We start from the raw sequence: 22,369 nt of genomic DNA, 5'->3' as shown, positions 1-22,369 counted from the left end.
CCTAAAAACCTCATCTACATGACTTTTAAACACCTCCAGGGATGGCGACTCAACTAATTCCCTGAGCAGCCTTTTCCAATGCCTGACAATCCCTTCAGTGGAAAAGTTTTTCGTAATATCCAGTCAGCCTCACCTGATGCAACTTGAGGCTGTTTCCACTTGTCGTCCTATTGCTTGTTACTTGTGTCATTGTACACATCTCTCTCCACAAAAAAATCGTACCCAGCATGTCTGAAAAAAGCCATGTAAAAGTGACATGTAGAAAATGCCCTTCCTGCAACTTTCTCATTAACGCTCAAGCCTTGCCACAATATAAGCTAATTAAAAGAAACACAACAAGAGTGTTAATGAGCCTTCCTGTAACTGGAAGCTTTCAAAAACCTCTGAACCTGTTCACCAGCTGCATTTTTGGTCAGCTGTCATGATACACCCTCTGTGCAAGATAAAAGGATTTGCTCCTTAAACACAGCTGATAGCTACAGTCTTAAGAAGGAGCCTTAGATCCACATGGAGAAATTGAACACGACACATATCCAGAGATGTTCCTGTTTTAGAAAGCTTTGATTTAACAGGTAAGTATAACCACTATGGTAAATGATGATCCCAAAGTATGGTGATTCATCTAGTTTACAAATTAAAATATTGCATTATTTTATAAGAGTGCATACCTACAAGCGTGGGATGAAATTATCTCTTAAATATTATTAAAATTTTATTCCTGAAGGACCAATGAAAGCCATGGGAGCAATTTGAAGTCCAGTCTTTTTTAAAAACACCCAGACAAAATAAACATCTTTTTATAGCTAGCTGTATATTCTGTGGTTAAGCTGTAGTCTTCTGCCTCTCCCAGTTCACACACAGAATATACTTTTTGTCTGTACATTAAATACTGGGATACAAAAATAAGTGATGTACAAAACATGCAAGACCCATGCAAGACAACTTCTTTAACACTAAGAACTCTCCGCTTTCTTTCCTGGGTGCATCTTATATTCTCACAGTTTTGCCTGTTCAGTCATGTACAGTGGGAATGGTTTGGGGCAGAGATTTCTGTTTTGAATAAAGTAGTTAACTCTGTCATTGGCTATTCAAAATAGTAAAGACTATAAGAAAGTTACTGCTAGCACCGGTTAAGTATCACAGGCAAAGAGGTGAAGATTTTTATTTATTTATTTTCTTTCTTTCCCTATTTCAGATAATTATAACTTAGTATACTGACAAACTTGATTCCCAAACACTATTAAAAACACTTATTCTGTCTTGCATCCCTCATGTAATGTACTTTAATGAATAGCTATCAGCCTTATTAGGGAAACTGACTGGAAATGACTTATCTTTCCATTGTTTCAAGGTGACTTTTTCTCCTAATGATAATAGTGCTTGTTCTGCAGTGCAATTTAATGTAGTATATAGTATATCATTTAACAAGCACAAAACCAGTATTGTTTTATCTTGTATTATTTATTTTATGATTAGTCCAGGCTATATCATCTTGTAGATTTTCTGTGGCTACCAGGAATAATCACTGTCAGTCTCCAAAAATCTAATCTTACTACTGGCCTTCCCTGTCCTCTTTCCCCTTCTTTATTCTGGGATCTACCAAGAAAATAATTTAGTTTCTTTTTCCAGACACACACACACAGATGTGCGCCAGATGGTTACTGATAGTTTCAAGGTCTGATGAGTTATTGGAATAATTAGTGTTGGTGTGAGGTTTGTCATCTAACTGTAATACTGAACTGTGTAGTTATCTCTTTCAAGCTTTTAAAATAAAAAGTTTATTTTATTCAGACTTCTGAAACAGTGTGTCGAATGTCAGTGCAGATAGTAATTGATACCAAATTCATGGTCAGAAGTTCACTCAACTCTCTTTCATATGTAAAATTATGGATCTTATAAAAGGGATCAAAGGCAGTCTACATTTAGGTGCTATACTAATTTTATGCCAGAAGGAACGGTAAGGTATCAATCAGGGAATGATTTTAATGGTGAATTGGGAAATAATTCTTTCTAAAATATGAACATAAGGTGTGGGAAATGACAGAGAAATTGATACATAAATATGATTTATGGATTGTGGAATTAAAAACATAGTCCACATGAGCTGAAAAAGGCTGTATCCCAAGGGTCTGTTAGGTCTCACTGTTTTGTGCAAGTCTGTGTTGCCCCAGCAGGTTTAATATGTTTGGATTTATAAAGTATAAATATGAAGACAACTCTTAAGAAAATTTTGCTTCTGTGTATGTTACTTCCAAGTTTAGTTTGTGGTGTAATGGATATGCTTCCTAGGTCCGGTATACTGTACATACATTTGATAGTTAAATCTGATTAAAGTAAGAAGTAATTACTTCTCTTTGACATAGGAACAGATCAATTCCTTTTATTTTTTGGTGTTCATCACTTTTAATCGGTGTATCACTCACAGCTGTCTTTGGATGTAGCTGCAAGAGCTGCGTCATCACACAGCCCTTGCCTGCATGATTTAGGTCCTTTCCCTGGTATTTTGATCTTGGAAGAAATTTTGAAACAAGATTATTGTCATCCACCAAAAAGACTGAATTGGTACAAGGAAAGCAGAATAAGTAACTCCCGTACAGAAAAATACTGTGCTAGCCATGTAACAATAAGGAATTCAATGGGATTGCCAGACAGTAATAGCATGCATAAGTATTTGCAGGATTGGAGCTTTATAAAATCCCAAGCAGAATCTGAGTTTCCTTAAGATTCACTGATTAATCACTTCAGGCCTACCCTACCTACACTACTGTGTCCATTCTGGTTTTTATCAGTTAATCCCTGTGTCTTCTAAAGCACATTTGATGGACAAATGGGAGAGCTGGGGAGTTACTGGAGCTCCCTAGCGTATATCAGCCTTTACGTGCAATCAGGCTGCTCTCCGGCCAATTCTTTATTTCCTTAACATCTGCCTTTATCCTGTGGAAGGCGTGATGTGTTCTTAACTCGGGTCTCCCTAGCCCCATAAAAAATATGACTTTGTAACTGTTTTCATACAATGATGCTATTCTTTCTAGACTTCAGATTGTGTATTTGCAAGAGTTCGCTTTCATGTCTGGGTAAGACTTGTCTTGCAGTGAGTGGGAAAGGGTAGTGTTGTCCAAATGGATATTTGTAGCTGTTAATGTCACAGGACTGACCTGCCCTGAATACGCTTGTTGCCCTTTATTGACTGGAAGGGGCTGAGACCTCCAGTCTCTTGAGGACAGTCACTTAAAAAAAAAACCTGCCTACATTTAGGCATTGTCAATACAACCAGCATGCTGCATGTAAGTGTTCTTCTGTTCTGTTAGTACTGTGTGATTCAAAAACATTTTGGAATTGGGGTGTTCTTACCTTTTCCAGGTATGGGACATTGGAGGGCAGCCAAGATTTCGCAGTATGTGGGAGCGTTATTGCAGAGGAGTCAATGCCGTTGTGTAAGTTTTCTTGTGTATGCCCATACAAAATGTATTTTAAAATATATATTATTAATATAGATATGCCTTTCTTCTTGTCCACCTCCATCAGATAAGAAGACCCAACACAATAACACGATAAAAGTACTGTGTTTTATACAAGCAGCAACCCTGATATATAAGTAATTTCATGTTCTAGGCCATTTTCCCCCCACAGGCTGTATTTAATTCTTTATCTTCCTGCATTAATAAATGCAGGACTTACACAACTCTGGGACCATTCTAATGCTGTTGTCAATGTGAACACATTTTTCACATTTCAGATGTTTTAGTGCAACTTGCTGCAAGTAATGGACAATAACATAAGTAACTATATTCCCATTGCAGTTACATGGTGGATGCAGCGGACTTAGAAAAAGTAGAAGCTTCAAGGAATGAGCTACACAGTTTGATAGATAAGCCACAATTGCATGGAATTCCAGTAAGTATTCTGATTATTATTCTTACCTGAATGTAGACAGTGTAGCCTAAATCCTCATGAATTGGTTCCTCTGGACTCTTGAAAATACTGGTTTAAACATGATGCAGCCCTGATACATTGAGTGCTCTTACAAAAATTGTTGTGACATTTTTTCAGAGGACTCAGCATCTTATCAGTGCTGCAGTGTGTTTGCACGTTTTCTCATCTAAAGGTCAGAATACATTTGGAAAAAATTAATTTTCACGTGTGGCATTATCAGACAGTCATTACTTCCAGTCAGTCCCCTTGTTGGCTGGGTTTGAACCAGTGACCCAGATATGTTTCTGGCAGTATCTTAAGGCATGCAAGATGTGTCTTTCTGAAGACTGGCAGATGCCAACATCAAATAGTGTCTTCTGCTTCCAGAGATTGTGGATGAACTTGACATTTAAGTGTCCTGACTTTTTCTTGACTTTTTAGTTTTTCAAACTAAGCTATGTGGAAAAAATGCAAATATGCATCTGTTCTCCAGTAGGAAGTGTCAAAGAATAGTATATTCTGCTGAAATTCTAGTGAGGAATTATGGAGGTACAGACTAATGTTATTTAATTAAATGTTATCTGCCAAGTCAGACCTAGTAGTAATCCATCAGGTTGGCACTGATCTTTGATGCTGACATCACCAAGCAGGTGTTCATACAAATCAGGAAGAAGTTACAACTTGATGGCTCTTGCTTGGTGCCTTTTGTGTAAGCAAATATTTGGGCACTTGGGCAGTGCAAGTGATCAAAGTCATCTGAGGATGAGTAGACAGTCAGCCAACACAAAATCATTGTGAGAATAAAGTTCTTACACATCCATTCTTGAAGGAGAATTTTTCAAGTGACTTTCCATCTTTTTTTATAAGGTTTGCTGTTATTGTTGTGTTCTTTTATGTTCCATACCTATTGAACAAATCCCACAGAAATCTAGTCATGCTATTCATGTCAAGGGACATTGTCTGCCCTTTGTACTGTCTTCACGTCCTGTTTTACTTCTCACTTTTCCTTCCTGAAATGACAGATCTCTCATATCTTCAGAATTATTTAATTAAATTGCTTTCCTTTTATATGTTTTAATATCACATTCCAATTGCCCAGCCTGACCAGCACAGTAATTTCCAAGGTGCAGTAATGTACTTTTTACTTACTTTTTTCTTCATAAGTTCTAACTAGTATTGAACTTCCTTCAATTTATTGTACTCAGGCTTTGGCATTATAGATTTTAAGGTAGCTTTATTAATCTGAGACTGCAAGTAATGGGTTTTAATGTGGTCGAGGTTCATGGGAAATAATGGGGCAGTCTTGACTCAGAATGGTAACACATCTGGAAAACAATAATGCAACCATAATTAGAAAAACCTTCCATTGCTTACTTTATCTTAGAATGTGCTCAACCCATTTATCTGACCTTAATTTATACTTGAAGCTTAAAGTGTTGTGTAGAAACTCTTTAAGTTCCAGCATCTGGTCAGTAAATTTTCTCTGTTTCTCAGACTTAATTCCTAATGGCTGCCTTTCTGATTTCTACAATGGATGCTCAACATGGAGGGAGAGGAATCAGTCATTTGGCTGGTCCTTGGGTCACATGTGGTTTGGATGCCTGGCTGTTTAGTATGTCAGTGTTAAGAAGCAGGGGAGCAAAACCATAGAGAGAATCATGTCTGAGGCTTGAGGACTCAGCCTCTACTGCTGGGGCGCTGTTTTTGATTAACATTATTCTGGACCTGTGAATTGAGTGTCCATTGGTGGCTTGAGTGCACCTGGCACGTGTTCTCCTCCAGATTTATTTGCGTGCGATCTGACACCATCCCATAGTGCCATCCAGAATGGAGAGATTCACTTCCAGAGGAGACTTCTGATACTGATACACTCAGAAATAGTTGGATCCAGTTTTCAGAGTGTGCGCATCCAATATCTGACCCTGACTAGGAGCAGGATTTTCATGACGCTCCCACAGTCATTGGTCATTTTGAATATGTCTGCTATTGTGTTCTGAGTACTTAGTTGCAAGATTCAAAGTAACGCCAAGAAATGGTTAGAGACAAAACCAAACTTTTATTGCTCCTGAATTTATCATGAATATTTATTTCAGGTCTTAGTCCTTGGAAATAAAAGAGACCTCCCAGGTGCACTGGATGAAAAGCAGTTAATTGAGAAACTGTAAGTAGCTGGCCTGTGTAAAAAGCTGAGACACTGTGAAATTTGATATGTGAGAGAAAATCGTTGGTAGTCTATGGCAACAACCAGCTATAACAGATTCCATTTTACATTCTCAGATACTCTGAGCTCTGCTGGCAGTTGAAATAGCAATCTAGGCTGATAACTGCAGTAGATTTGAACCTCTCTTGATTTTTGTTTCAGTTGTATAAGGTTGTTTCAGATAATCCTGTTTTTCCATCACTGAAGATACAACCACTATAGATAGTAATAAGCTCACACTTTTCAGAATACATTGTAGTGGCAATTTAATGCTTGAATGGCAATAGCACAGAACTGTTCCAAACTACTGTCTGTAAACTCAAACAATTCAGAGATTTTTGGCATGTATCCAAAGCATATACTTATGAATTACTGAAACTGACTTAAATTGGTGCATTGTAAGGGTAATTGTAAAGGAAATGTACAATTTTGTAAAAATGGCCAGTTTAGCACTAATTTTGCAGAAGAGGATTCTATGTCTCAAATCACATAATTTTAATCAATGGGAAGTCAAGTGAAGTTGCAGTATAGAGTCATGATCCAAAGATAAGCAAATAAACTGTAACTTAGGAAAAACACGATGGCTGAGGTTGGAAGGAACATCTGGAGCTCATCTTGTCCACCACTTGCTCAAGCAGAGCCACCTAGAGCTGATTGCCCTGGACCAGACGACTTTTGAATATCTCCAAAGATGGAGACTCTGCAACCTCTCTGGGTAACCCTTGCTAGCGCTCAGTCACCTTCAGAGGTAAAAAGCGTTTCTTTATGTTCAGAGGGGGCTTCCTTTGTTTCAGTTTGTGCTTATTGCCTTTTTTCTTGTCACTGGGCTCCATCTTCTGTGCAGCCTGCCTTCAGATCTTTGTTCACCTTAATAAGATCTCCCCTGAGCCTTTTCTTCTCTAGGGTAAACAGTCCCAGCTCTCTCAGCCTTTCTCCATATACGAGATGTTCAAGTCCCTTAGTGATTTTAGTGGGACTTCACTGGACTCTCTCCAAGAGTTTCATGTCCCTCTTGGACTGGAGAGCCAAGAACTGGACTAGAACTCCAGGTATGGCCTTACCAGTGCTGAGTAGAGGGGAAGGATCACCTCCCTTGACCTCCTGACAACACTTCTCCTAATGCAGCCCAGGATACAATTAGCTTTTTTTGCCACATTGCTAGGTCTTGTTCAACTCGGTGTCCACCAGAACTCCCAAGTCCTTTTCTGCAAAACCGCTTTTATAGGATCATAGAATGACCTGAGTTGGAAGGGGCCCACAAGTATCATCGAGTCCAACTCCAATCCCTGCATATGACAATTCCACAGGTCACACCATGTGTCTGAGAACAGACATTTGGCCCCTGGCATGTACTCGTGCCTGGGGTTATTGCCCCCCAAGAGCAGGACTTTGTACTTCCCCTTGTTGATCTGCATGAGGTTCCTGTCAGCCCAGTTCTTCAGCCTGTGGAGGTCCCTTTGGATGGCAGCACATGTATCGGCCACTCCGCCCAGTTTTGTGTCTTCAATAAAGTTGCCGAGGTTGTACTCTGCCCCATGATCCAGATGACTGATGAAGATGTTGAAGAGGATTGGGCCCAGTGTTGATCCCTGGGGTACACCTGCTAGTTACTGGCCTCCAACCAGCCTTGGTGCCACTGATTGCCACCCTCTGGGCCTGACTAGTCAATGAGTTTTCAGTCCACCTCAGTGTCTGCTCATCCAGCCCATACTTCTACAGCTCATCTATGGGGATATTACAATAGACAGTGTCAAAAGCCTTACTGAAGTCAAGGTATACAATATCCACTGCTCTCTCCTCATCTGCTAAGCTATAGATTTCATTGTAGAAGGTTATTGAGTTGTTCAAGCATGATTTCCCCTTTGTGAATCCATGCTGACTGCTCCTGATTAGTTTCTTGTCTGTCATGTGCCTGGAAGTGGTTTGCAGGATTAGTTGCTTCATCACCTTCAGGTATCAAGGTGAGTCTGATTGTCATGTAGTACCCTGGGTCCTCCTTCCTGCTTTTTCTGAAGTTCTGAGTGAAATTTGCTTTCCTCCACTCTTCAGGCATCTCTCCTAGTTGCCATTATTGTTCAAAGGTTATCAAGAGTGGCTTCACAAAGACATCAGCCAGTTTCCTCAGGACTTGTAGGTGCATCCCACCAGGGCTCATGGGCATCTCTATGTCCAGTTTGTGTTGGCCTGATCCTCTTCCATCACAGGTACAACTTCCTTGCTCCAGACTTTCCTGCTGGTCTCTGGCACCTGGGATTCCTGAGGGCTAATCTTGCCAGCTAAGGTGGCCTTCAGTACTTCTGCCTTTTCCATATCCTGTATAACCAGGTCCCCAATCTCGTTGAGCAGTGGGCCCACATTTTCTCTTGACTTCCATTTGTCACTTATGTACTTGTAGAAGCCTTTCTTGTTGCTTTTGACATTCCTCAGGAAATCAAACCTCATTTGGGCTTTGGCTGTCTTGTGCATGCCTGGACAATGTTTCTGTATTCCTCCAGGTTACCTGTCCCTGCTTCCACTGACTGTACACTTGGTTTTGTGATTGGGTTTTGCCCCAGTTATGCTTCCTGGCTTTTTATCCAGGCTTATTAGGATGGACTGCTCTTGAGCTTGGAGATGATACTTGAATATTAACCAGCTTTCTTTGCTCTTCTTTGCTACGGGACCTTATCTCGTGAGACTCTTCCAAGCAGATCCCTGAAGAGGCCAAATCTGCTCTCTTGAAGTCCAAGGAGGTCACTATTTAGTTCTCTTGTTTATTAGAGTCTCTTGTGTGATCTCAAGACTCTTTCCTTCTTGGTGCCTCCATTCCATGTCTGCTCCAGGAACATAATCTGTTTCCCGCATGTCTGTGTCACTTGTGTGAGGATAAATAAACGAAAAAATAACAAAGTGCTCAGAAAGTCTGAGGGCAATAGGGAAATTTGCAGGAAGAAACAGAAGTTAATCAGGAATTAGTTTCTTCCTAAATGTAGAGGAATCCTTTCACTAGGAATCAGATCTGATATAATTAAGTATGATATAATAAACATCCAGAAGATTAATGGTATGATCATTTGAGTACTGTTATTTGATGTAAGAGTTATTAGAGGTAAAAACTCTGAATTCTAAGTGAAAAAGAGTGAAAGGTGAATGCTAAGACATGGTAATGTTACTTGGTTGCCACTACAAAGTGTTATTTTCAGCTCATGGGTTTCTGTGTTTTTATTATTCACTATTATACTGACTTAATGACAAATTTGAATTTTTGTGAAATGACTTTATAACCTTTTAATCTTCATAGTTTAAGAAATGTGGGGGGTTTTTGTGCAGTAGCATATTTTTAAAATTTGATATCTGAGGATAGAATTGAACCCACTGAGTAAAAAGCAGAAAACATATAATTTAATGGAGATTTCTGTTGTCAGTTTTAATGGCATGATAAAACTACTTATTTTATTATTTTTGTTTCTGTAGAAACCTTTCAGCTATTCAAGACAGAGAAATCTGTTGCTATTCTATTTCCTGTAAAGAGAAGGATAACATCGGTAAGCTGCTTTTTCTTACAGCATCATCAGTGTATACTTTGGATCAGATGTTAAAAATGTTAATGCTATTTTAATACCTAACTCAAATATATAACTGAAAATCTCAATTTCCTTGGAAATATTTTGTTGCAAATATTGCATACGATTGTATTTGTTTTAACATAGAATTATGCATAATTTAAAAGTCACTTGTAGAATTATTTAGTTCCATGAGAAACGAAGAAATGAATTTGACGGGGGCCTTGGAAAAGCATATTTAAAGTCCAAAGTAATTGAATCTCTCACAAAAACTCTGTTACTTTTGAAAAAATAGTAACTGGATACGAAGGCCTTCCAATTATTAGGTGGTTCTTAAAAAATTTTGGTGTTTTATTCCATCCATGATTTTACTTTATAAGCAGGCCTTACACGTGTGGCTGAGTGGTGGTGTTCCTCAAACTGAGGGACTGGTGCTTTTGTTCTTCTGGAGACACCAAGACCGTATCCTGAAGTCAGTGAGGACCTGTAAAAGCTCCATGAAGTTGTCTTCCATCTGCCTTTGCTTTTTGACCTTTCCTCTCCCCACTTTCTTCCACTTGCCTGTCCCTCTCCTCTGTCATGCTCTCCCCTTCGCTCCACAGGGCAGGAGAAAGGGGTGAAGGACAGGCCGAGCCAGCAGCAGCAGTTGCCTGGGGACATGCTGCCTCTGTGCTGCCCTTCCCTGCACGCTGCTAAGTGGTGCTGGATGGGAGGATACAGCCTGGGTGGATATTTATAGCTGCTTCTTGAGGAAGCCAGACTCGTTAGAAGAGCTGGGCAGCTCTGCAGGGCTCAGCTGAATGAGAGACCGTGAGAGCGGGAATGGGAGGAAAGCCAGTTTCTCTCAGCAGCAGGGGAAATCTCCATCCTAGGCACAGAGGACCAGGTGGTAGAGGTCATGAGGAGGCTATACTGTGACACCCAGGCTTCAGAAAACCGCGGGAGATTTCAGGTGTGTGCGGGGACACTTTGGGCAGTGAGGACTTCTCTTGGAAATGGTGTACACCATTTGAGGACATTGGTTTGAAGGAGACCACACCCAGGTTTGCTGCAGCTTGGCGTGCACCAGTTATCTCTGAGTAAGGGAAATACACAGAATGTACTGTTACAGTAGAGAAGATTAGACTTTGGCGTATAAGGACTGAGGAAGACAACAGGATTATCTGCATAGGTGAAGGGCAGTGAAGCTAGCTGAGGTTTTAGAAATGCAGTGCTTGATTCTCATCAGATTGGCAAGGCTGCAGCAGAGGACCTCAAAAGTGGTATTGTGACTAGAAACTGATAAAAATAGTTTAATTTCTGAAAGGATCCTGGAGAAAATAGATTTTGATCCTGGCTCACTTATATGAGTGGCTTGGAGGAGAAAAGTATGCAAAAAACGCTTACTAACGTTTGCAAATGGGAAAATCATGAAAAGAACAATCACTACTGTGGAACCATGTAAATCACTTACTTGTGGAAGTCCTGGGAGTATTGATGAAAAAGACTCAAATCCTGACTGAGAATCAGGCAAGTATCTTCTAGTATAACATTGTGCCTAGAAAGGCTGAACTGGTTCCTGAATATTTGCCCAAAGAAATAACAGGAGCAGACTGGGAGCAGACTGCATAAATCACGTGCGTTTAGAACTGTGCAGGCATTACTGGAGCAGTGTGTGCCATGTTTGAGGAAGACCTTGAGAAACTGAAAAGAGGTTGGGCAAGAACCTAGGGAGATCAAAGGACTGAAAACTATAATGAAAAACTATAATGAAAATCTATTTAGCTTATTAAAGTGCTGAAACTACTAGACTGTTAAGGAGCAGACTGGGAGCTGTCTTCTTCCTCTGCATTTTTGATTTATGTCAACGCAGTTGAATGAGATGAGTCATTTTTCAGTGCAAACTGCAGCCTGGCTAACTGGTCCCATCAGGAGGTGTAGGTGTAAGGCTGACAGTTTCTGTGTTCTGAGAGACTGTAGAAGATAAGTATATAGTTATTAGCTTTGTTTTAGATGCCACACAATGCTTTTGTCTGTGGTGTCAGTGCCTGAGCTGGTCTGCCAGGATATTCATGGAGTGCTGTCTTGAACTTAGGACAGATGTGGCAACAAATCTAAATTTGAGGGCTAGAGCTGTTGCTGCCCCCTGACATCCTTCCTACCTCCCTGACAGATGTTACTGCCTTGAGGCAAGCACATCTAATCTGCTCATGAATCAGTTTGTGAACTGCTGCAGTTTTCAGCCCAATGCATTAGGTTGTGTCAGGAGGGGTACCAATTTCAGCTATCAAATTTTAGTCCAGTGTTGCATGTCTTTCAGAGACCTTGGACTCTTGCAACCTACCTAAATGGTTTCTTAATGGCTTGTCTGATGTTTGCCCTTCTCTTTCCTTCTGGCTGAGTATTTCTGCCTTTCTGCTTTTCTGTTCTCTTACTGGATTTTACAGTCCATTTTATGGACATCTTCAATCTTTGCTTTTTCCAACAGTTCTTCATCTGTGGCTTAGAGAACTTGATGTCAGTCATCATCTTTCAAGAACACAAAATACACATAATTTTAAAACTAACAAAAACAACAGAAAAAAACCCTACCAGGAGTTTTAAGTACTGAATTTTTAATTAAGTGTAAAGGAGAGCCTGTGTTTTTTGGATTTTGTTTGTGTGGGGTTTTGTGGGTGGTTTTGTTTGTTTGTTTGTTTTTTGATTTTGTTTTTTTTTTTTAATTTGTGTTAGCCTGCTGGTGTTCTGTAGTCCTTTTACACTCTGCAAGCAGGCTGTTGAGATTTTAATTTTCTTTTATCTGTCTTGGCAGACATAACATTACAATGGCTTATTCAACACTCCAAGTCAAGGCACTGTTGAAGAAAACTTTTGCTGAAGATAACTCTTTCCCAATCACTTTGACTTGTATCAGCTTTACACAACTGAAAAGATAAAGAATGCAACTGTGTACTACCAGGACTCACTTTGGTCGTATTTGTTAACAGAAGTAAAACTGAGTTATAGCTTGTCTCTCTATTTTTGTTCTTTTTTAAAAAAATCCAGATATTTATCTGCCTAGGTAAGATTCCTGAACGCCTTAATACAAGTATGACAGAAACCAATACTTTTTTGGGCAGAAATGTTTGAGTTCATGCATGTGAATTGTCAAATCCTTAGTAATTTTTTTCTAATTTGAAACTGAATAAACTGCACAGTGGAAACAGATATGACTGTGTTTTTTTTTTGAATGTACCATGTAATCATTCATACAGAATGTTTTCTCTACAAGCACCTGTGGTTAAGTATCAATAACCAATTAAAACCATAATTAAAAGCATCTTATTTGAACAAAATGCTGTTAATCAGAACACTTTCAGATACTCTGGCTGGTGAGAATTTATTTCCAAGGTCGTGTATTTGTAGTTATCTAGATTTTCCAGTCACTGATGTAAATTATTAATATTCTTTGGGAACTGAAAAATAAAACAAATTCTAGACAGTCATGTCATCCTTGATTGGGATTGGAATCTAAAGTGTAGAATTGCAGTGCCTGTTTTCCTCTCTTAAACAGAGGGCAAAATACAGAGGGAGAGCAGGTGAGATGATGTGCATCTTTTCTGACATTATTACCCTCCAAATTCCTGGATTTCCTAAGCATTTTTATTGTAAATGAAATAACTTTCACAGTGCTTCTGGACTACTCTTCCCATTCCTGAACCTTGCAGTATTTTCAAGGATGCAGCCTAGTATAGCTGGGCTCTGAAGAAGGATTAGTTCTCTTGAAAGAGATTAAAAGAGCAATTAACTTCTTAAAATTTTGATGCTTTGCTAACATCTTACAGACACCTGCTGCTTCTAAGCGCTACACTTAGAAGCACTCTGATGGGAATTCTTCTGTGAGTTTGGAAATTCTATGAAATATGGAAACTCCATGTCAAGAAATAATAGACTTAAAACTTTTGCAAGGTAGGTGCTCAGTGGCCAAATGTTTGAAGGACCCTTGCAGATCTAGGAGGGAGAAGTTCTGGGATGCTGGTCTAATGATGTGATAAGTGGACTGATTGCTATAGTATTAAAAAAGTCGTAAGTCATTTATACAGTTCTTGCAATTAGGTACGTGAACTATAAAAATAGCATCATGACTGTTTGAGGATGCTTTTAGGCTAGTGGCTCTGATAAGCTGCATAAAACATACTGCACAGACTTCATAAAATCTTTCTCGAGTGTCACAGGAATGCTACTACAAACATGATGGGTTATTGCCCTTGTTCATAAATACTTGCAGTATTACCTGCAGAAGCCTGGCCAGGGGGCTAATTTTTCTACAGTTAGATGAAAATAATTTAACTATGTGTTAAGTGCTGAGTTCTCAGTAAATAAGTAAATGATGGATGTTCCTGAAATGGGATGTTGGAAATGACCTTCCAAAATCTGAAATATAATCCATCCAGTGACATTTTGTATGCTGAAAAAACAGCATTAGATGGCTAAATTGATGAATTTTGAACACTGTTGTTGCTCATGGACTTCTAAAGTAGTAGAGCTGTTGCAAAAGGCACTGGAATTGCAGTCATCATGCATAGAATGTGAGAGAAGAGCCACTTCTGTACCAGTGGTCTCAATATCCTTCTGGTAGTTGTGCTTTTTGATGGTAGTGCCTCATCCTTCCAACCCACTATCATGGCATGCAAGGTTTTACTTCTGGCATAGGAGCTCCATATCAAATCTTACTGCATCACTTCTTAGTCTGGACCTCTCTTGCCCCGTTGCTGCAGGGGGTTTGTGGGGATGGAAGAAACCTCTTAGCAGGTTGATTGGAACCAGCCAGTTTTCCAAGACAGCACTGGTGAAAAAAGCAGTGCTGACTCCTGTCCTTCCCTTGCTTTGTTCAATGCAGTATTTCCTTGGGAGATGACTAGATGAGAAGTTATCATCTCCCTCTATGTGATGTACATGTCACCAAGTACCAATGCAACCTAAAGACAACCTGTGGAAGGAGGAGGTTAGGTTCCAGGTTGGCTGAATGAATCTCTGTGAATAAGAGATGAGAATGAGCAATTTTGTTATTAAAATTATCCCGTTATACAACATATGTTGATTTTTTTTCTCATTTCTCCTACTATGTGACCTTGTATCAGAACCTAAGGCAAATCAGCACAGACACTGGCCTTGCTGTTCCCATTTCAAACAGCCTGATTTTCAACAACTTGCCTTCAAGTAATTTTTCAAAACGGGTTTAGATGAAGATGAGTGTTTACTGTCATACTCAATAGCTTTGTGGGAAAGATGAATCGTAGCTGACTGACAACTCTGACGTCCTGTTTCTGACACTGCATATGGCCAGGAAGTGTTGCAGAGGTCTGGACCACTGAAGACAGTATTGCAGCAACGTTATCTGGAAAGGTCACAAACTTTCTTTGCAAAGTGGCCTCTGTGCAGGAAGTGTCGCATTGCTGAGACAGCAATATGTGGTGCAGTGCCTTGCACAGGTCCACATTAGGTGTGTGTCAGAAGCAGGGAAGGTGTGGAGATGCATGGAGTGACCACTCCGTGATTGTTGTCTGCTTCTCAGCACTCCTGAGAAGCCGACTGCAGGACAGAGCAGCAGGAGCTGCTGTCGTGCTCTGGCTTTGCCTGCGAGGTGGTGATGCCTCATCCCCAGGCGTGTGTGAGGGTGGTAGTCTGGCCTATGTGTACAGCATCCTCCAGGCTGGGAGAAGAGCAGCCTTGGGGAATGTGGACAGTTGAGGAACTTGGGACTAACCTTCAGTTTAGGCACAGCTCGTAACCCCAGACTCCACAATGTCAAGAGCCCTAAAATAGCACAAGTGTAACAGCAATACAGACATGTTTCCCTACCCTTTTTTCCTTCTCCAAGCTTAGGAACAGCTTAACTGTTACTCAGGGCGATACAGAACCAGCAGGTGCCAACCATCTGTTTTACTTCCAGCACTTTTATTTTTTCCTGCTAGCGATGTAACTTTCCCCATATTTCTTTTCGATTTGCATTGTGTATTGTAGAAAGTAATCATGAACATAAAATTTTAGTTAAATGATATAAAAAAACCCAAATCGGAGTCAAGTTTTTTATCAAATGCACTATAAAACTTCCTACATTTATTGCAGAGAGCAGTGACACATACATAATTTGTTCCTGAATAAGCCATTTCGGAAAACGCTGCTGCTTTGGTCACCTGAGCAGCATGCTGAATGGAATGCCTCCGTTCTGCACTTTTGGACAGGGTGTACATATCGGCTGTCACAAGACTTTTGAGCAGGCCAATGGAACGTGTACAATAATGTTGTATAGTGACCCCAAAATTTTAAAGCGTGTGAAACAGAATAGACTGTACCCTTGGCCAGCCTCTCCGACAAGGCTCTTCTGCCTCTTGCTGTGGCCCAGTCTGGTCTGTAACACGCTGTGATCCTGCAAGCGCCTGCAAAGCAAACTCTGCCTGGCTCAGGTCATGTGGTCATGGCTCAAAAGCACGTGAGGGAAATGGGACATGGGTGAAGGACTGGCTGTTGGTTATTAGTTTTCTGCACCGTGGTTTCCAGGCCAAGCCATGCCTTAGAGCCAGTATGTGGCATTCTATACAGTATGTCTGCGCTGCACTTCTTCCTAAGGATTTGTCTTACTCCAATGCCTTCAAAGAGCAGGACACATTTATACTTTTCCCTTCAAAGATCCTGGGGTACACTGACAGGAGCCATGGTGTTGCTCCGTTACATTTTTGTGCTTGGGACCTAATGCACTGACACTCTCTCTTCCGGGGAGTGCCTGCAAACCTGGTCTGGAGCCAGAGGTCATGAGCACAGAGTGATGCAGGACAGGACACTGAAAGCGAAGTGTGAGGAGAGATGCGTCCTCCTTACTTAGGGGGAAGGATGGTTTTCAGATCTGTGGGGCAATGAATGAGAACAACATAATGTGTCCTCAAATGTGATACGATCAAATTTTATCCCTGGCAAGAGATGGTATTGCATTATGGTCCAAATCTAATGATTCATGTCATCATGCAGTCAGGCTAGAGGCACAGACCAGCCAACACTGATAAACAAAAATAAAAGAGTATTCCAGATTATCAGAAGCCCTAGTCATGTAAAAGCCACCAGGGTATGGGACAGAGTGGGACGACTTTCTTCCTCCACTGCAGAAGACACTGAAATGGGACATCTGTGAGGAGTCACACACTGCTCTGTCAGCACAGACACAAGGTCTTCATGAGAGTTTGAGTCTCTCATGGACTCCACGATAGACTGCAGTCCCTCAAGTCTAGACAGACTGGAAGCTCTCCTGCTTTCAGCTTTCGATTGAAGCCTTTCCAGATTTCTTGTGACCTACTAGCAATGGTGTTGCCCTCAAAAATACTGAGCTCTGCCTTTCTCATTTGGCTCCCTGCCAAGACTTCCATCTTCTCTTGCAACTCAGGCAAGTGACTCATACATGTCTGTCCTGGCTTTAAGCCTTGTTCAGGAGCTATTTGCAGCACTATCAGAATCTAGCATGTTTCACAAGGCTCAGCTCGTATGAGAGCCAAATTCAGACTTGGTCAGTTCCAAGGTAGGTCTGGAAAGGCCTTGTACTCATTCTTGTGTGGGTTTTGCACAAAATGAACAGTCTATTATGTTGTTTCCATTCTCTCTGCACTCAACTGTTTCCTGGCAAAATGGGTTTAGTCCACAGTCTTCTAGGTGCTAAAGTCACCTTGAAAGAAAACATCATGTCCCACTTCTTGAGGACAGTCCGTCTTCATTACAGCATCACAAACAGGATCCCAAGAAGAAAAAGGAGTTTGGAACTGGACTAAGAAGTGATACTGAATAGGAAAGCAGTCCCTGTGGGATGGGTATGTGAGAAAAAATGAACTTGTGGTATACCATCTGAGATAATCCCTTCACCAGCCACAGTTCTCCCAAGGCTATTGATGTGCCTCATGGCATGGCCTGCAGCATTTTTGCTCCCTCCAGAACGTGTGCATTATGCTGGAAAGGTTGTTGACATGAGCATTTTGCAGATACATCTACCATGGAAGAATTGCAAGGCTGGGTAGGTAGCACTACTGGATTAGTAGCACTGTTCTGTCACAGCAATCTCAAAACGGATAAACAGGGGGAACACAGCTGACCCATGAACTGATGATTATGGATGTTCTCAGCCTGAATATAGAGCACTTCTTTGTCTCCTTTGTCTTGGTCAGCATGGTCAGTTGAGCAAGAAGATATATCCCAAGAGCTATCTATGCAATATGAGCATTTGCAAGCTCAGTAGCCAAATGTTTCTTGGAAAGTAGACTTTCCATGGGGAAAGACTCTCATAAATCAGCCTTGGGATATGGATAAGCTGGGTGGGAGATAGGTGTGAGGCAGCAGGCAGAATGTTTGAGGTGAAGAGGTGCCTTATGCTGGTTCCTATCTCCTGAGTTGCTCTAAAAGGGCCATGAAGCCAACCCCTGACAACCCAAACTGTTCTGCCCTCTGTTTCTGATGTGGTCTGAAGCAGTCAGCACTTGGACTGGAAATGGAGCACTTCTGTGGGCGTTGTTCGTGGTCATGGTCTCTGTAGCCAGTGCCCAGCATGTCAGCAACTTTGGCCTGAAGGAGAATAGTGGGAGCAGCGTGGGGAGAGCAAACTGAAAGCCAGGCCAAGCCAAGCAGCAGGCAACGGCAGCAGCTGTGAGCTGCATAGTGTCCAAACCTCCCACTTTTCTTCAGACTTTTCTCTACCTGTGTGATTGTGTCTTCTGTGCCACTTGACTCTGGCAAATGCTGCCTCTCTTGCCTGTCCAGGTATGGCTGCTGAGCAGCTCTCTGCTGGTCAGTGGAAAGGGACAAAGGCTGATGTCACCACAGCCACAGGGCAGCTAAGAGGACTGGGGCCAGCTGGCCCTTCAAGGCTCAATGGTTGCTGAGCCTTGCAGGCCTTCTGGCTTGGAAGGGCAAAGGGACAGGAGATGTGCAGTTCACAGCAGCCATCTGTGGGTCTCTGCTCTTCACTTCAGAGGGAGAGAGGGAGCAGAATGAGGAAGGATATTGCCCTGCTGTATAGTATCTCCCAGGGTGAACAGGGCACCAGGCTCTTTGTTGCATGGTTTGGTAATTCTCCTTGCACACACCTGTTGCTGGCACGGGAGCATGCTCAGGCTGGTGAGGGAAGGGGCTGGGATCACTGTTTGTGTCTAAGAGACTTTGCAGAAGCTTGACTTTCAGGAGGGTGGACAGCGCTGTGGCATCCAGTGGTACAGGCTCTGCTCGGCTGCTGTTGGGTGGGACTGTTGCCTTGGGCCTTATGGAGGGGCCTGTGTCAGCAGAAGCATTTTAATTTGCGTTGAACAAAACCACTCGTAAGGGTTAGCCACCTCTATACTGACTTTGCCAATGTCTCTCCAAGGCCACGATAGCGTGGACAAGTTATGGGGCCTTGTAGCAATTCAAATGTTTCTTTGGGCACCTAAGACCTCCTTTGAGAACTGCTGCCCTCATGATTCTGTTTTCATGGGCTGTGCTGCAGTGTCCAGCACATCCCATGGTGGAGTCAAAGTTCCACACTCATGAGTTGAAGAAAAAGGGAGGCAATTCCTCTGTCATCTCTGAATACCTAATCCTTGCTGCCAGAGACAGCTCATCCCTGGGGCTCACAGACAGGCATTTAGAAAATGCTTTTGTTTTTTGACTGAGTGGACCAGATTGCACCTAGTGTGCGCAATTTTGTGAAATAGTCCCCGAGGAGAGTATCTCATCTGCCTTCCAGTTTCAAAAATTGAAGCACAATGATACATCTATGTAGGCAGTATACTTTTTCAGGAATAAGGTATTTACAGATAAGTGCACTTAAAGTAAGTGGGTTTGTTAAGCAGCATTGCCTGACTCTTTGCTCATTGTCAGCTATAGTGTTTTCACTGAATTGGAAAACAAGTTAATACATTTCCCTAATCCATCCTTCAATGTGAAAGCAGGCACATGCACTGCTGGTGTTTAAAGTTATTTACCAATTAAAGGACAAGGAATGCAAATTTGCAGCGTGCCACTTGATTTGGAGGCTGCATGGTACAGCCATATTGGACCAAGAACCTTGTTACAGAGATTAAAGAATAAAAGAGCTTTTATGTTTTGAATCAAACTGTCCCCCTTAATGCTGATAGCAACTGCTGAGAGCAGTCCCTGAGCAAGGTTCTTCCCCTTGCATGCTGTGGAGAGGTTGTCCTCCAATCTGAAAAAGAGACTGGAGTAGATCCCAAGACCATTTATGCAGCATCTTGTACCTGTCTTCATCTGTCTTATCCCCCAAGTTTATGGCAGTAGGACTTGAATGGAGTGTTTTAAAACAGTCAAATAGCTATGCTTTAGTTTTAGCAGATGTAGTAAAGCCTAGCGGACGGTCACTTTGTGTCAGCTTTTCTTCACCTTTCTATTCTCATATGGACACAGAAATCCCAGGCATGAATAAAGAGCCGACTTTCTGACTAATGAAGAGGTGACCTGGCGCTTCTGCAGTTCAGAAGACAGCATAGGAAGGTATATGTTAGTGCATGAAGTGGCAAAATGTATATTGCTTATAGACAAAAATGATTTCTTGACATCTGTTGGACCATATGAAAGTGTATTTTTAAAAAAAATAGCTAAAATGAGACCTTCAGGAGAACAGTCATTCATTTTCAATACCTAGAGAGGTGTATACTTTGTTTTTAAAATTTATGCGTTACCTTTATTTTTAAACCTTTAACTCAAATCCACACACTAGGTCTTGATCCACACGCAGCCCCAAACACACAAACATCTACTTTGATTGGATGTACACCTGTACATCTATGTACTTTACATATAGTTGTACATGCAGATGGCTAGTTGGCTACCTGCTTATTTGAATAAGGTCAAAAATAGTCAGGAGAGGTCATCAGTCACAAGGAAGAAAGAGCCCAACATGCCCTCTCTTTTGTAGAGATTAATGCAGATTAACTGTAAGTATTTTTGCTGCATTCATGCTGTGTGGAGGTCTGCAAGTGCTCCACAAGGAACCTGTCAAGATGGTCCAAGTGTATTTCAATATTTATTATATACTGTGCCATAAAATTCCGCTTCCAGATCAGATTAATTAAGAGCCTGTGATACCACTCCACATCTGATAGCCTTCAGTACGTGCCATCCTGGATCAAAGTCCCATTCCTCGGCACTTCAAAGCTCAGTTCCCAAACCATCGCTCTGCCCATTTCCTTGGTGCTTGGTATGCAGCAGATGGAAGGTGCCTTGAGCATCCTGGGCCTGAATGTTAATCTGAAGACTGTCATATTAAGATACCTTTCATGTTTCTACAACCTCAGCTTCCATACTGGCTGAAGGAAAACAGTTTTATCGTGCATCTGTTTATCAGACAGTTTATTCTCTTGTGCTGTACAGAAAACTCCACTAGTTTGCTGGAGGACCTCCTGAGGAGTGGAGAAATGGCTTAGTCAAACAGTAAGTTTTACTTGCCATATAAAACTGCATAATCTGTGAGAACGATGAGTTACTGGCACTGTAAAGCAAGTCTGCCATGAAATGAAATGGAAAAAAGTATGTTTTTATTATGAACTACTTAGAAGGGCTGTCTTCTGGGACCTGAGAGCTTGATTTTGTTAGTTTTGCTTTGAGGAAGTCAGATATTCCAGGCAGTGAGCTTTTTAGCCTTTTTATTTAACCTATTTATTACCTCAGGTCCTACCTATTTGACTTTTTTGAGTTTTTCCTACACTCTGAGATTTTCTCAGTGTTTATGGCCCAACCAGTACTGAGCTTCTGAAACATTACAAATTATGAATTTCAACCTTAGGGCTTAGCAGCTGCCTCTTTTGTAAAAAGGCTAAATGAAAAGCAAATGGGTATAACATAAAATCTCTGTTTGCGGACACTGTTTAGTTAATACAGTGATGCTTAAATATGTGCCTGACACCCAGACGTACTTCGTGTTTTACCCACAACCATCAACAAATTCACATGACCTATTATAGATATCATCCACATAGCTGCTAATATACTCAGTTTGTTTGGTAATCTAGGAAGTTAAGCTATTTTATCTGCGAAAGGTTAAGGTTAGCATATCAATTCAAGCTTGGAGGTAGACAAGGCGTAAGTATTTTTGTGCATTGGAAGAATGAAAATCACCTAAGATGTTCTTAACCTTCTTTAACTTCTTAAATTTTCTTCATTCTCTTTTCTCTTATGACTAAAAAGTCCTAAAGCTGTTCTTCATGCATTTGACAAAACATTATTACATGCTTTGTTTGCATCAATTACACAAAACTCAGAGCTGAATGGCCTGTAAGTGGAGGTAGAATGGTACCTTTAATGCTTCAAGAAAGCAATATTTAATAAAGACTACTCAGAAAGATCTATAGTGCTAGAATAAACCATTCTTTCCGAAAACACTTTGTTTTAGAAATGCAGGGACGGAGAGAGAACATGGAATACATTTATGACTTTTATATTTTAAAGAGATTAGCAATTAATCCTATACATGCTTGCAGCTTCATGGCTTAAAATCTTCCTTTAGAGTATTTTTTCAAAGTCGAATTATAGTAAGGTCATTAAAGTCCTTTTTGCCTTTATGTTTATATGATCGTCATGAAATATTTTAAAAGTGGCTGTGAAAAAGGCAAATTAAAGGAACTGGGGAACAAGGAAGACTTTACTGAGAAGAGGAATTATCATTCAAAAGGGCTTGGTTTTTCTAAGAATTTTCTTCCTGGTGTGTGTTAATTGGTCTTAATTGAGAATAAAG

At 41.0% G+C, this 22,369-nt stretch overlaps 1 protein-coding gene across 2 annotated transcripts in view; it reads left to right on the top strand.

Moving 5' to 3' along the window:
* LOC136000974 (ADP-ribosylation factor-like protein 8B) overlaps positions 1 to 12,785 on the top strand; it is a 30,272-nt gene extending 17,487 nt beyond the window's left edge. Inside the window, exons 3-7 of one of the 2 annotated variants that reach the window (XM_065655017.1) lie at positions 3,361 to 3,434; positions 3,801 to 3,894; positions 6,006 to 6,073; positions 9,566 to 9,636; positions 12,446 to 12,785. In XM_065655017.1, the coding sequence (XP_065511089.1) occupies positions 3,361 to 3,434; positions 3,801 to 3,894; positions 6,006 to 6,073; positions 9,566 to 9,636; positions 12,446 to 12,495 (357 nt within the window). In that variant the 3' untranslated portion in view covers positions 12,496 to 12,785. The remainder of the gene's footprint in view (positions 1 to 3,360; positions 3,435 to 3,800; positions 3,895 to 6,005; positions 6,074 to 9,565; positions 9,637 to 12,445) is intronic. The other variant, XM_065655025.1, reaches the window with a different exon arrangement.
* Positions 12,786 to 22,369: the final 9,584 nt, after the last annotated feature.

Source organism: Caloenas nicobarica, chromosome 1 (assembly GCF_036013445.1).
Source record: "Caloenas nicobarica isolate bCalNic1 chromosome 1, bCalNic1.hap1, whole genome shotgun sequence".
Classification (NCBI taxonomy): Eukaryota; Metazoa; Chordata; class Aves; order Columbiformes; family Columbidae; genus Caloenas; species Caloenas nicobarica.
The sequence above is the reverse complement of the archived record's forward strand: the minus strand, read 5'-3'. Positions and strand labels throughout refer to the sequence as shown.